The sequence below is a fragment of the Protopterus annectens genome, chromosome 3.part0 (assembly GCF_019279795.1).
Source record: "Protopterus annectens isolate FY-2018-M chromosome 3.part0, PAN1.0, whole genome shotgun sequence".
In the NCBI taxonomy this organism is placed as follows: Eukaryota; Metazoa; Chordata; order Ceratodontiformes; family Protopteridae; genus Protopterus; species Protopterus annectens.
The window spans coordinates 1,404,514,162-1,404,527,371 of record NC_056731.1 but is presented as its reverse complement, the minus strand read 5'-3'; the positions used below and the strand labels follow the sequence as shown (position 1 = coordinate 1,404,527,371).

Genomic DNA, 13,210 nt, shown 5'->3' with positions numbered 1-13,210 from the left:
TTGGGCTGGCAAAGTGATCGTAGCAAGGCTGTCAGAGACCACTCATGAGGCATCAAAATTGCCCATCTGAGTTTGTCAGCTATTACGTTGGTTGTCCCCAGGATGTGTGTCGCCACCAGAAAGCGCTGGGAAGATATTGCCCATTTCCAAACTCGAATGGCCTCTCGACAGACAGGGTATGATCTGGTTCTGCCTTGTTTGTTGATATACCACACTACCGACATGTCTGATTGTATTGAAATCATCCCAAGAGGAAGAAGGTTGTGAAATGCTTGCAACGCCAGGAACACCGCCCTCATCTCTAGAACAATGATATGCAGGTGAGCCTCGTAATCTTGCCATGTGCCTTGGACAGTCCTGCCTAGATACTGCCCCCCCCCCCCAACCCTATCTGTGAGGCATCCGTGGTCACAGTGGCAAGAGGTTGGAGAGGGACAAATGGAGTGCCCGTGGTTAACTGGTTGGGTTGAATCCACCAAATGAGGTCCTTCTTACAAGAGTCGGTCAGCAGTATGTGATGTGTTAAGGGTACTTATTGAAAGAACCACTGGGATGACAGGAACCACTGAAGAATCTGTATGTGTAGTCTGGCTAGCGGCACTAGTAGTATGGTAGAAGCCATGGTACCTAGAAAGCTTCAGAACAGTCTTGGCCTTGACTTTTCAGAGGGGGAGAAGACAGTGAATTTGAAGAATCAGATTCTGTGCACTTTCTACTGGAAGACGAGCCGCTACTGTGTACTTCTGCACCTATAAAAATCACAAATTGAGAGGGCAATAAGGCAGATTTTTCCCAACTGATAGTAATACCCAACTGGGCACAAAGTTGAATAAAGTTGAATAGTAGTGCCCCTGGTCTGAAGAAGTAGATGCCTGGTGGGGGCGGTCAGGAACCAGTCATCCAGATACGGAAACACCAGGAATCCTCAACGTCTCAGGTGAGCTGTCACTACTGCCATACACGAACACCCCGGGAGCTGTGGTGAGACCAAAGGGCAGAGCACGAAACTGGTAGTGACTGGCTTCCAGCCGAAAGCGTAGATGACTCGACGCCCTGTCCATTTTTATGTGGTAGTAAGCGCCTTGAAGGTCTATTGAGCACATCCAAGTGTCTTTCCTTAATAATGGAAGTATAGACTGCAGTGTCACCATCCGGAACTTGTCCTCCTTTACAGATTCATTTAATTTGCTGAGGTCCAAGATGGCCTCCAGTCCCCCTGTATGTTTTGGCATTAAAAAGAACCTGGAGTAAGTTCCAAATCCTATTTGGTCTGCAGGGATGGTTTGGATGACTTTCTGCCAGCAACTTGTTGACCTCCACAGCTGCCTGATTCCTGTGACTGGGTGGAACATCTGGGGTTGACCTCGACGGCTGCCTGATTCCTGTGACTGGGTGGAACATCTGGGATCCCCTTGGGAACATGAGGTGGCAGAGAAAAGGGTATGGAATAACCTCTGGTGATAATTCTTTGTACCCATGTGTCTTCAGTGATACTTATGCAGGCTTCCGGTTACAAAGAAATGTGACCCCTGACTGCCTCCAGAGAAGCACAGTCGGGCCCCACATCAGGAGCGCTGCTAGGGCCAGCCCTGAAATGAAACACGGCCTCCCTGGTTTTGCGGTTCGCCCCTGCCTCTAGGGCGTCTACCTTTTCCTCTTCATCCTCTGCCTCTGAAGGAGAAGTCACCCTGTGCATCCTGGAAAAACCACTGTGACTTCTTGAACCACAATTTACCACCTCTCTGACCCTTAGGGTATGGTCTAGAGGGGACGGTAAAACATACTCCCACGGCAGAGAGTGTTTTCCCTTCTTGCTCGCACGGGGTGAGTGTGTCCTTTAGCTTAGGTCCAAACAATGAAGAACCGTCAAAGGGGGCATTGATAAACGTAGACTTGAACGGTTCCACAAAATTACACATGCGCATCCAGGAATGACACCTTAGGGAAATTCCTGAACCCACTGCTCTGCTCACTACATCGGCTGCATAAGAGATGAGCCTCATGGACGAGTTGACAATAGATTTCAAGGTGAACAACTGGGCAGACACCTTCTTAGGGACTCCCTCAATGGATGTACCTTGTAGAGTATCTCCTAGCTCATTAAGGAGATCTCTCTAAAGCCTCGAGAAGTGTGTAAGGTAGTTTAGCGCTCTAGGATTAAATGCCGCTGACGAAAAGATACACTTCTCGTATCTGTCCATCATTCAAGATTCTTTATTCAGAGGATTGACAGAGTTAGTAGTCTCCGCTAGCTCCTTCTTAGTGGTCACCGCCACCACCATGGCATCTACGGGAACACCCTTTGGCAAAAATTCCTTCAACTTGGGAGCTGATAGAAATTTATTTGGTCTCCTGGGGACTGGCTCAACGGCATCAGGAGTATACCACACCTTCCGACTAATGAGCTCTAACAGTTCGGCAAAAGGTGGAGATATCCAAGAGGCTGAAGGTTGAGACATGAAAGCCTTCAGGTAGACAGACTCCTCATCAGAAGGGGTGACAATGGGCCAAGCCTCACCTCTGCTTAAGGATCTCCAAGATGTCTACAAAGGAGACATCAGGGGATGACTTGAGGGACGCATCTGACTCCTCGAGGTCGGTGTCCGAGGTAAGAGACTCGTCCTGGGAGTCTACATGCTTCCTCTTGCATGTTTTCTTCTGTTGGGGCTCCTCAGAAGGATATTCCGGGGAGGTCTAAGAAGAATGGGGGCCTCCAGCCACTGGCTCCTGAGGCTGCGGGTCTCTGCTGTCCAGAGAGGGAGTAGGAGCTGAGACAAAAGTAGGTGCCCTGGGGGGAAGAGTGTCAGTACCCCTGGAAGGAGATGATGATTGGGACAGCACACTCATCAACTTGAAAGCAGACCTCCCTGGCCCCTGAAGACCTCCACGGCTCCGAGGAGACAGAGAATGCCATTGGCTCCGAGATAGACGTAGGGTCTGAGCTCAGCCTAGCTGACGCACCGAGAGGAAGGCTCGGAACCAAAGAGGTTCAGTTCCAGGCGTTCCTGTGAGGGCCGATCGGGGAGCTTCAGCTCCTAGACACCACGGACAGCACAGTGTGTGTCACAGTGGAACTTGGCTCCGAAACAACCTCAAGGGGAGCTGGAACAGAGTTCCACCAGTGGTACCAAACACTCCGGGTCTGAAAGACCAGCATGGTTCAGAGGAGGAATCACCGAAGGGGTAATGGACTCAAATGGCCCCGGAACCGACTGGGTCGGAGCCAACATTTTAGGTAAGGCAGATGACTTCAGGAGTATCAGCACTACTCTCTCCACATCTTCGATAAGCTCCTGGAAGATCTGGAAGACAGTGGGAGAACAGGATCTTTGTAATATGGGTGACCTTAATGGGGAGAACGGTAAAGGATCCTTAGACCGTCTCCAATGTAGACTCTCAGTGGTCTGCTCCGTACTACCTGGTGACGTCACTGTAGCAACAATAGTAGTAGTACAACCCTCGATCGGCTCTGAACTCAGTGGAGCCGAGGAGGCAGTAGGTTTGTCAGATTTGGCAATTTTGAGAGGCACCAGCCGGGGAGGGCCTCTTAGAGGATTTGGATTTCTCCTTTTTAGATCCATGAGACTTAGCAGAGGAGGAAGAGCTAGCCAGATCTTCTTCAAAAGAGGGCCTCAGGAGACCTTTTAATACGAGCTTATTTTTCCTCTCCTCCAACACCCTGGCACTAAAAGAGTGACAAAATAAGAAAGTTTCATGCAAGTGGATGGCCCCAAGACAGTATACTCAGTTACTGTGGCCATCCGTTACAGACATCTTCTGTGAGCATTTCACACACTTTTTAAATCCAGATGGCTTATGGTCCTTGTCCTCCTTAGACGTCTCACAGAAGACTGCAGACACGCAGAGAAGAAAGGGAAAGTGGGAGGGACTAAGTCCTTTAACTTAAACAGGCCTAGCCCTGGTAGAGAAAATAGGAAGGAAAATCTAGGTCCTCTAACTAAAACAGACCTAGAGGGAAAGGTACAGAAGACAAGTCAGGAGTCTCACAAACACACACTCGAGAAGAAATACAATGTCTATTAACAAAGACAACGAGGGCCAAAACAAAACCCCGTTCTGGATGCCAATACCAATATAACTGTAAATACCAACAAGCGGAAAACTCCGCAAGCAAAGCTATTTATTTTAATATAAGCGAGAAACTTATCTAAATATTGAGAAAATGCACACACAGTCTAAACCACACACATATATATATATATATATATATATATATAAATATTAACAAACCCAGAGGAAAAAACAAACTGGCACACAGGACACCAAAGAGAACGCTAAGGCCACCGGCCAACTGTTCGCAGAGAAATTTAAAGGAAGCACTCTAATAAATGCTAACTAACTACAAACACTACACACTAACAGCTATACAAGCCTATCAAATATGAAAACAGCAGAAATATCCAAAAATAAAACAAAATGTGTTAGACTTAGCCACGGCCAAGAAGAAGCACATCCGAACTCGTCGACGTGGTAAACGAGATCTGGGGATTGTACTGGTGCACCATGGGATACCTACCTAGCCACAAGCCAACTAGAAGACTGAGCTTGTAAATAGCCTGAGTTGGAGCCGAGGATCGGCTCCGAACCCATGTGTAAGAATGAAGGCGAGATAGGACTACAGAACATCACTGCTTTCCTCATGAAACCAGCCCTACAAGGCCGTAAGCTTAAGAAGCATTTGTGAATGGTCGAATAAGCAGATCAATGACTGGCGTTAGAAGTGGGTGTTGGCCTGAGCTAAACTGTTGACTGGCTGATAGTATGATTAAAAATATGTGAAAGATGGACTGTTATTAGATCTGTAGAAGGATCGTGGTTGGCTCCGAAAGCACTTGTCAATTGAGAAGAAGACATCTTTTTATGGTTTTACTACGATACTAAAGTTTTATTTTCCATTGACTCGTTTGTCCTTGAGTGAAGCGGATGCCCTGGCCTGGAACACTGTGCTTTTTCTGTTTGGGTGTGTGTGTGTGTGTGTGTGTGTGTGTGTGTGTGTGTGTGTGTGTGTGTGTATATATATATATATATATATATATATGTGTGTGTGTGTGTGTGTGTGTGTGTGTGTGTGTGTGTGTATACATATATATATATATATATATATATATAGAGAGAGAGAGAGAGAGATGGAGAGAGAGATTCAGTTCAGAAGACTGAAATCCCAAAATCTTGAATTTCAAAAGACTGACACCAAAATCTTGAAAGTTCAAAAGACTGAAAACTCAAAATACTGAATCTCAGAATACTGAAAACACACAGGATATCAACACTTACTATATTCCAGCACAACTACATACAAAAACAAAAGATAGACTGTTTACCACTTCTCCAAGAAGAAGCAGGGGGGCTGCACCCCCCCTGCACCCACCAAGAGGGGGGCTGCACCCCCCCACTACTTCACTATATCAACTCTGAGAGCGTACTCCACAGAACAAAATGGCAAACATACTATTAAGTGTTTCATGACTGCCTGTTGTAAACCTTAGTCATGTTCTCTTCTAACTTGCTATACTAAACATACCTCGTGTTAGTGTAGTGAAGTGCGATCTCGGAGTTGAAATATTTAAGAAGCAGGTGGTGTTGGGGGTGCAGCTTATTACTTGGAGTAAAGTGATATGGCTTGTCTAGTATTTGTTTCTGTATCTACGTCTGCTGGAATATAGTAAGTGTTGGTACCCTGTGTGTTTTCAGTATTCTGAACTTGCGAGATTTTGGTCTTCAGGATTCTGTAGAGCTCATATATATATATATATATATATATATATATATATATATATATATATATATGTGTGTGTGTGTGTGTGTGTGTGTGTGTGCATAAATATAGATAGATATGTACGTATGTGCAGGTATTGTATATATCTGCACATTCACTCATCCATCCATAACCCCTTTTTCCCATTTTTGGCACATGGGGTAGAGGTGTCACTTCAACAGTATCAATCTAAACAGAAGGTTTACACTTCCAGGGGGCTAGCCCTGCTGTGCACGTGCACACACAAACTTTCCATGATGATTTTAATATGGAATGTTTGCAGTAACTCTCATTTGCCTTTTTGGGGTAGATACAGTAGAGAGCTAATTATGTGAACATTGTTTATCCGAAACGTCAATTACCTGAATGCAGCCTTCCAAAGTTTTCGTGTAGGAAAAATTCAAAGTCTGAACATGTAAACGCTATATGTATTCACTTGTGCATATTTTTTGAGCTTGTAGCCTGCTCGTGGGTGAAAAATATTCTTTGTCCACCGGAATCTTTGAATGCTTGAAGTGAGTATTCCATGCATGCAGAAAAAACAAGACTTTAGAAGTTTTTTTTTTATCAGGTTCAATTATATGTTCAATTAGCCGAACACTTTGATTACCCAAACTACCCTAAGTCCCAATTAGTTTAGACAATTGACTCTACTGTATTATTTTTTTACTAATGTACAAATAAAATTGCGTATAATGAACAGAAAGTTCTCAATACTGTAAACTATATTTTCTCTTTCTAGTATATGACACCATACTGCAATGAATGGATTAATGTCCTGAGAAACACCAAAAGGATTGAGTTTTTCTAATCTGTAATGTTGAATTGACAAGGCTTTCTATACCCAAATAAAACATGCATATATTAAACAAAGTCTTGAAAAAAGTACCTTCAAGCTGGGAAGACTCCTCAGATTTATCATCCTCATCAATTTTGTCATCCTCCTCTTCTTCGGAGCCCTTTTCTGAAAATGGTTTCGACTCCAAAGCTCTTGAAATCTCTGTGCCACTTGCTGGTTCCTTGATTTCACATTTAATAGGGGAGGATTCGGCTTTACACAGTGCTACAGCTTCTACATCCCCCTCTTCCTTCTTGACCGCAACTTCTTCCCTATCATCTTCCTCTTCCTCCTCAGTTGTATCCTTCTCCACAGCATCAGGTTTGTCCACCTTGGCTGGAGAAGGCTCACAAACTTCAGTTTCAATGAGTTCCCTCTGCTCTGGAGTCCTTTCTCCCTGACTACGTGTTGTCTGCACAAAAACTGGTGTTAAGCCCATGTAGGTGCCAGTCTGACTCAAAGACATATTGCTCTGTTGCAAAGAACCTCGATTTTGAGCAAAGGTTTTATGAGCTTCCAAGAATGAAAGCTCAGGGTCATTGAGTATATGGTAATCTGTCCTACTGACGCCATGCTTTGCAGCGCCAATTAAAAGATCCTTATCATGCTTTCCACTTTCCCACCATTCAGGAAGTTCCAAACTTGGCTGACAGAGCTTTAATCTTTCATCTAATTGAGGGTGTGGAAGGACTTGCTCACGAATCTTCCGTAGTAGCTCAATGCGGTACAGTGTCCGAGAGGCTCGCTCTTCTGTAATTGGGTCGATGATTATGGTAGGGTCTGGTGGCTCTAGAAACCAAAATTCACAAGTTATCAGTTGGAGGAAATTTCAATGTTCTAATTCAATAAGTACTAAATAAGGAATATTTGCAAAAACAATTTATAAAGAAACACAAATGCCTCAACTATAAAATTGGAAAAGAATGTGCATCTTTTTATTACAGTTACTTCATGCAACAGAAAGCATACTTGGTGCAGTGGCTGTGATACAATATAATGAAATTTTCCTGGTGGTAATAAGGCTTCAAATGATTCTCATGCTTTTCACTACCACTGCATTGGGTTTCCAAACTATGCTGGCAAGATAATTCACTAATCACCACAACCTCCAAATGAAGCAGCTGGTACACAAAAGACATACGGTAGAATCTGAATCAAACTTGCACAAAACAGTGTGGCAAATACAACAGCAGGAAAAGTCTAACAGTTTTGCTCTCTCCTAGATAGGAGAACAAGAATAAGTGTTGTGTCTGTAGTGTGTTTGGCATCTGATGGAGACCAGGGCAATGATGCAAGACTTGAATGATCAAAGACTTCCTTTCCTGATGCAAGCATGTGTGAGTCAAACAGAGCCACTGCAAACTACACTTTTATGACATTTACGGCTTTTGTTATGGGAAATAACAGGTTCACTGATGAAGAATTCATACATCTGTAAGCCAGAGTCATCAACAGATGAGGTGTGGCCAAAGGGTTTTGCATGCTTGACTCATACATGGGCACACACACACATTATATATATATATATATATATATATATATATATATATATATGCGCGTGTCTGTGCGTATGTATGGGGTGTATGTATATAGACACACTATAAATATATGTATGTTATGTTTTTAGATATACATACAATAGATATACGTATATATATATATATATATATATATATATATATATATATATATAAATATATATTTAGATATATATATATATATACACACACACACACACACAGCGGTGGTGGTGCTGCGGTAGGGTTGTCACCTCACAGTTAGATGTTGCACGTTCGATTCTCAGTTACAGCATCTTCTGTGTCGACATGCGTGAATGGGCGTTCCTTCGTTGAAGGTTGTGCGTTAGGCCGACCAACCTCTAACCAGGAAAAGCCGAAAGACAGTTTTTATATATATATATATATATATATATATATATATATATATATATATATATATATGTGTGTGTGTGTGTGCGACACTGCTAGCCCAGCTATCTGGAATTTTGTAAATAATTATACGTCATTTGTGAATATTAATATGATTCACATGCTTGTATTACAAATATAAAAGAGAACTGTATGTTATTGTACTGAGCTTCAAGAATGTAACCACAGTGTACCCTAAATGTATATAAACAACATACCTGTACAAATGTATATTTTAATAGTAGAAGCTGGAACATACAGACATAACTTGCAAAACTTCAAGAAAATAAGTTGGAATCAAAGTGTTTTATAATTGTAAACCAAAGTCAGTGATGAGTGGTGGAACACAGCAGATCAAATAACCAGGAACACACCAGCTGTACGTAAGGCTTTAATCCACAGTATCGCAAACCACAAATATAAAACACAGAATGCTGCAGCTGATGAGCGCTTTCACCCAAGAAATGAGCTTCTTCAGATCAATTTACTGCTACCCATGATGCCCCTATATATACACATATTAAAATCATTAATTAATCAAATCAAACAATTAAAACAACATATCGAATAGAAAGAGTATATATCTCTTACGATGGTTCATACATTATTTACAATATATACTCTATAAGACATGATGGGGCTCTCATTCAAACCTGAGCCTCTGTCAGCCCTCAACCTCATAATCCACTTGCTTTCCCTCAGGTTTGAATGAGAGAGCCTCTATAAAACCAGCTCTGAAAAAAAGAAGGAACATCAATGTCACATATAGATAGGATAGGTCCACATCCCATCATGTCTTATAGAGTGTGTAATATAATTGTCTGGATGCTCATATGTTCATAAGCTGTGTTTCATCAAAGTCATATATATATTTTTTGTACTTTTTTATATATACCTTTTTATATATACCTTTTTACAGTTTTTATATATTTGTTTAAATATTACAGGAGATATGATTTTAACATTTATTGTTATGCAAAATATATATTGTAAATAATGTATGAACCATCGTAAGAGATATATACTCTTTCTATTCGATATGTTGTTTTAATTGTTTGATTTGATTAATTAATGATTTTAATATGTGTATATATAGGGGCATCATGGGTAGCAGTAAATTGATCTGAAGAAGCTCATTTCTTGGGTGAAAGCGCTTATCAGCTGCAGCATTCTGTGTTTTATATTTGTGGTTTGCGATACTGTGGATTAAAGCCTTACGTACAGCTGGTGTGTTCCTGGTTATTTGATCTGCTGTGTTCCACCACTCATCACTGACTTTGGTTTACGTTTATATGCACATTTGAGTGATTGGGAGCACCTTGTCTATCTAAAGGCATATCTTGGTACTTTTATTGCTGTTTTATAATTGTGTTCTCTCAGTTTCAATGCAGCAAGCAGACATAATATCTAGAGCTAGAAGTTTTTCTATTGTCTTGAAAGTAATTTTAATTACTAGGTTTAACAAGTAAAGTGTTTTATTGCTTCCTAGCAGCTGCACATCTGACAGATATGTACTTCTCATACAGAGAAGATAATATTCTTAGATTCTGTTAGCCTGGGAACTGAAGGCAGGTGACAGAGTGATGTTACCCAGGCTAACCCAGCAGTAATATGCGATACCAACTTAAGAACTCTCAGAGAAAGAGACTGGGCATTTTGTATCTGGTCTTGGACCTGGAAACATCCTTTCATCAGCATTTGCCTTGCTAATAGTAAGTAACTAGGGAAAATAATTTTCTTTTAGATATAGACAGGAATATAGTAAAGATTAGTTTAAATGTTTTCTGTATTTATTTGAGACTGTCCTGCAATGTTTTTTTTAAATATTCCTGAGATTCTGAACTCTGCAGTTACTGTGCTGAGTATTGTCAAGTTCCTTTAATTACTATTAAATATCTTTGTGGCTATTTGGGAGACATTTAAGCTCAGAGTACTTGCATATGTATTTGGTGACGCTGTACAGGCCACTCCTAAATAGCCTTAGTCTTGGTCACACTTACCATTTGGATAATAGTAACATTGCACAATAGGACTGGTCACCCTTTGTAAGGGCCTTTATAGTAGCTGATAAGTAGGGGCTTGTGGCAGTGCTAATCACTTTATAGTCTGAGCAGAAGGGGGCATAGTCACTAAACCTGTGTCAGCCTTCCCCAGGCATGTGTGTGTGTGTTTGTATACAAATCAAATCTCAAAGTGGGTGTTGTGTCCACGACTTGGGCAGGGACACAAAGCACTCAGACATAGAGGGTGCTTGAGGTCTTGGCTTGTCCCCTCAGCTGAGATCTTAAGCCTATACCTGTGACAGTAAGGAGTCTTATTAGGAATCTGGAGAAAGAGGGAGAAACCAGCCCCAGATGGACTGTGATATCTGTGTGTTCTTAAGGGAAATTGTACTTTACTGCGTGTGTACTTGTCAGCCTCCCAACGTGTACGTCCTTCACTGGTGCTAGTGGTGAGGATTAAGGTTCCTTGATTACTGGACCAGTGCAGGGGGTGTCACATATTAACTGGTGGCAGTGGTGGGATAGCCACATCACATATTAATTGGCTTCTAGTGTTATGGATAATGAATTCCTGTAGCTTGTGTACAGTAGTCATTGAAGGTGTTTGTACTCTCAGCCACGCAATGAACATTCACAGTTCATATCAATTGTTTTATTTTTTTTTTTTTTTAGCTTAGTCAGTCAGGGAGAGCAAGCATGTCAGCAGAGAAGTATGGCAAGCTGATAAGGTAACTGGCAGAGATGTGCCAGGCTAAAGGACTGGTGCATGCCAACCTGACTAAAGCAGACTTGATTGCAGTTTTAGTCACAGCTGCATCACAGAATAGCAACCAGGAGGACAAGCAGACTGCCCGGTGAGATGTAAAACTTTCAGAAAATGGACAGGTCAACCTTTCCAAAGAGGACTTAAAAATCCATCTGGAGTTAGAGACTTCAGTTGGAGGCCAAGTGTTTGGAAATAGAAGCAGCAGAGAGTCAGACATCTGGAGGCTGAGAAAAATGAGAAACTGCGATGTCTGCAGGCTGAGGAGAATAAGAGGCAGAGGCAACATAAAAAGGAGATACTGACTCTTTGCCAGAGTCATGGAGGTAATGGGGAAGGGAGTAACCAAACCCCAGAAGCAACTAAGGTCAGTAAATGTTTTCCACAATTTACAGAGGGGGATAATTTTGATAGTTTCATTCATATGTCTGACAGGGTATGTAAACAGTATAATGTTAACCAAGGGCTCTGGGTATAGTTCCTGACCCCCTTACTCCATGGTAAAGCTGTAAATGCAATTTCTAAACTCTCTGATACAGACTGTTTAAATTATAACACAGTCAAAATGTGTTTGTTAGAATGCTTTAAGTTAACACCTGAAGGTTATAGGAAAAAAAAATTGTGAGCATAGACACAAGGCAGATGAAAGTGTGTGTACATGTTGCTGAGCTAAGCACTTATTTTTATAGGTGGGTGAGTGAATGTCAGGTCACCACTTTTGAAGGGCTGGCAGACCTTTTGGTGAGGGAACAAGCCCTTAGCACTTTGCCTGAGGGCATGAGAATCTGGTTAGCTGATGGACAATGCACTACAGCAGACAAGTTGAGGAAGAAGGGAGAGCTATACTTAGCAATCAGGGCATCACTGCAAAGGAAAGGGATACCAAGTGCTGCTCATGGGTCTAAGGGAACTCATAGTGGGCAGCCCACACTGCCCAAGAGTCCACCAGTAGCCTACAGAGAGAGAGAGAGAGAGTGATACTGGAGGTATTTATGTATGTATATATATATATATATATATATATATATATATATATATATATACACACACACACACACATATATATATATATATATATATATATATATATATATATATATATGTGTGTGTGTGTGTGTGTGTGTATGTATATGTGTGCATACAAAGGTCTACTGCTATTTACCGAAAGGCCAAAATACTGATGACTACAACGCCTAGACAAAAATCACTAAACATGGAATCACAAATCAGGTAAGTATGCACAGGACAAGTGAATATTTGCCCAAAATGACAGTAACTAACAATGCACCACCTAAAACGCCCCTAGATGGGGGGCTTTGCCCTCCACAACCCCCCCTAACTATATATACCAACTCCGGGATCGCTCTGAAGTGGAGAGACAGCATAATCCCCCATTGGACAAGTATTCCCTTGCCCTGTGCATACTTACGTGATTCGTGACTCCGTGTTTCTCGGTGTTGTGGTAGTCAGTATTTTGGCCTATCAGTAAATAGAAGCAAATGCAGACTGTGGTGGTGCAGCAGTTAGCGTTGTCGCCTCATAGCAAGAGGTTCTCCCGTTCGATTCTTGGCTGGAGCGCCTTCTGTGTGGAGTCTGCATGTCCTCCCCGTAGTCAAGTGATGTATAAAGACATGAAGGTAGGTGCGTGCGTGAATGTGTGTGCCTTCTTTGAAGGTTGGGCTGGCAACTCGGCACCGTTAAAATCAACTGCCAATCATTAGCAGACTGGAGTTCCGCTGTGGCGACCCCTAACCGGGAAAAGCCGAAAGACATTACTAGTAAATAGAAGTAGACCCGCATGCACACATATATACAATACACACACACATATATATATATATATATATATATATATATATATATATATATATATATACCACAGAAAAAAACAGCGTAAACTAC

General features: G+C 41.9%; 1 protein-coding gene across 1 annotated transcript in view; it reads right to left on the bottom strand.

Moving 5' to 3' along the window:
- The window catches only part of CHD7 (chromodomain helicase DNA binding protein 7), a 2,781,650-nt gene that overhangs the window by 187,877 nt on the left and 2,580,563 nt on the right, over positions 1-13,210 (bottom strand). The window contains exon 37 of the mRNA XM_044065875.1: positions 6,666-7,403. Within this exon, the coding sequence (XP_043921810.1) occupies positions 6,666-7,403 (738 nt within the window). The remainder of the gene's footprint in view (positions 1-6,665; positions 7,404-13,210) is intronic.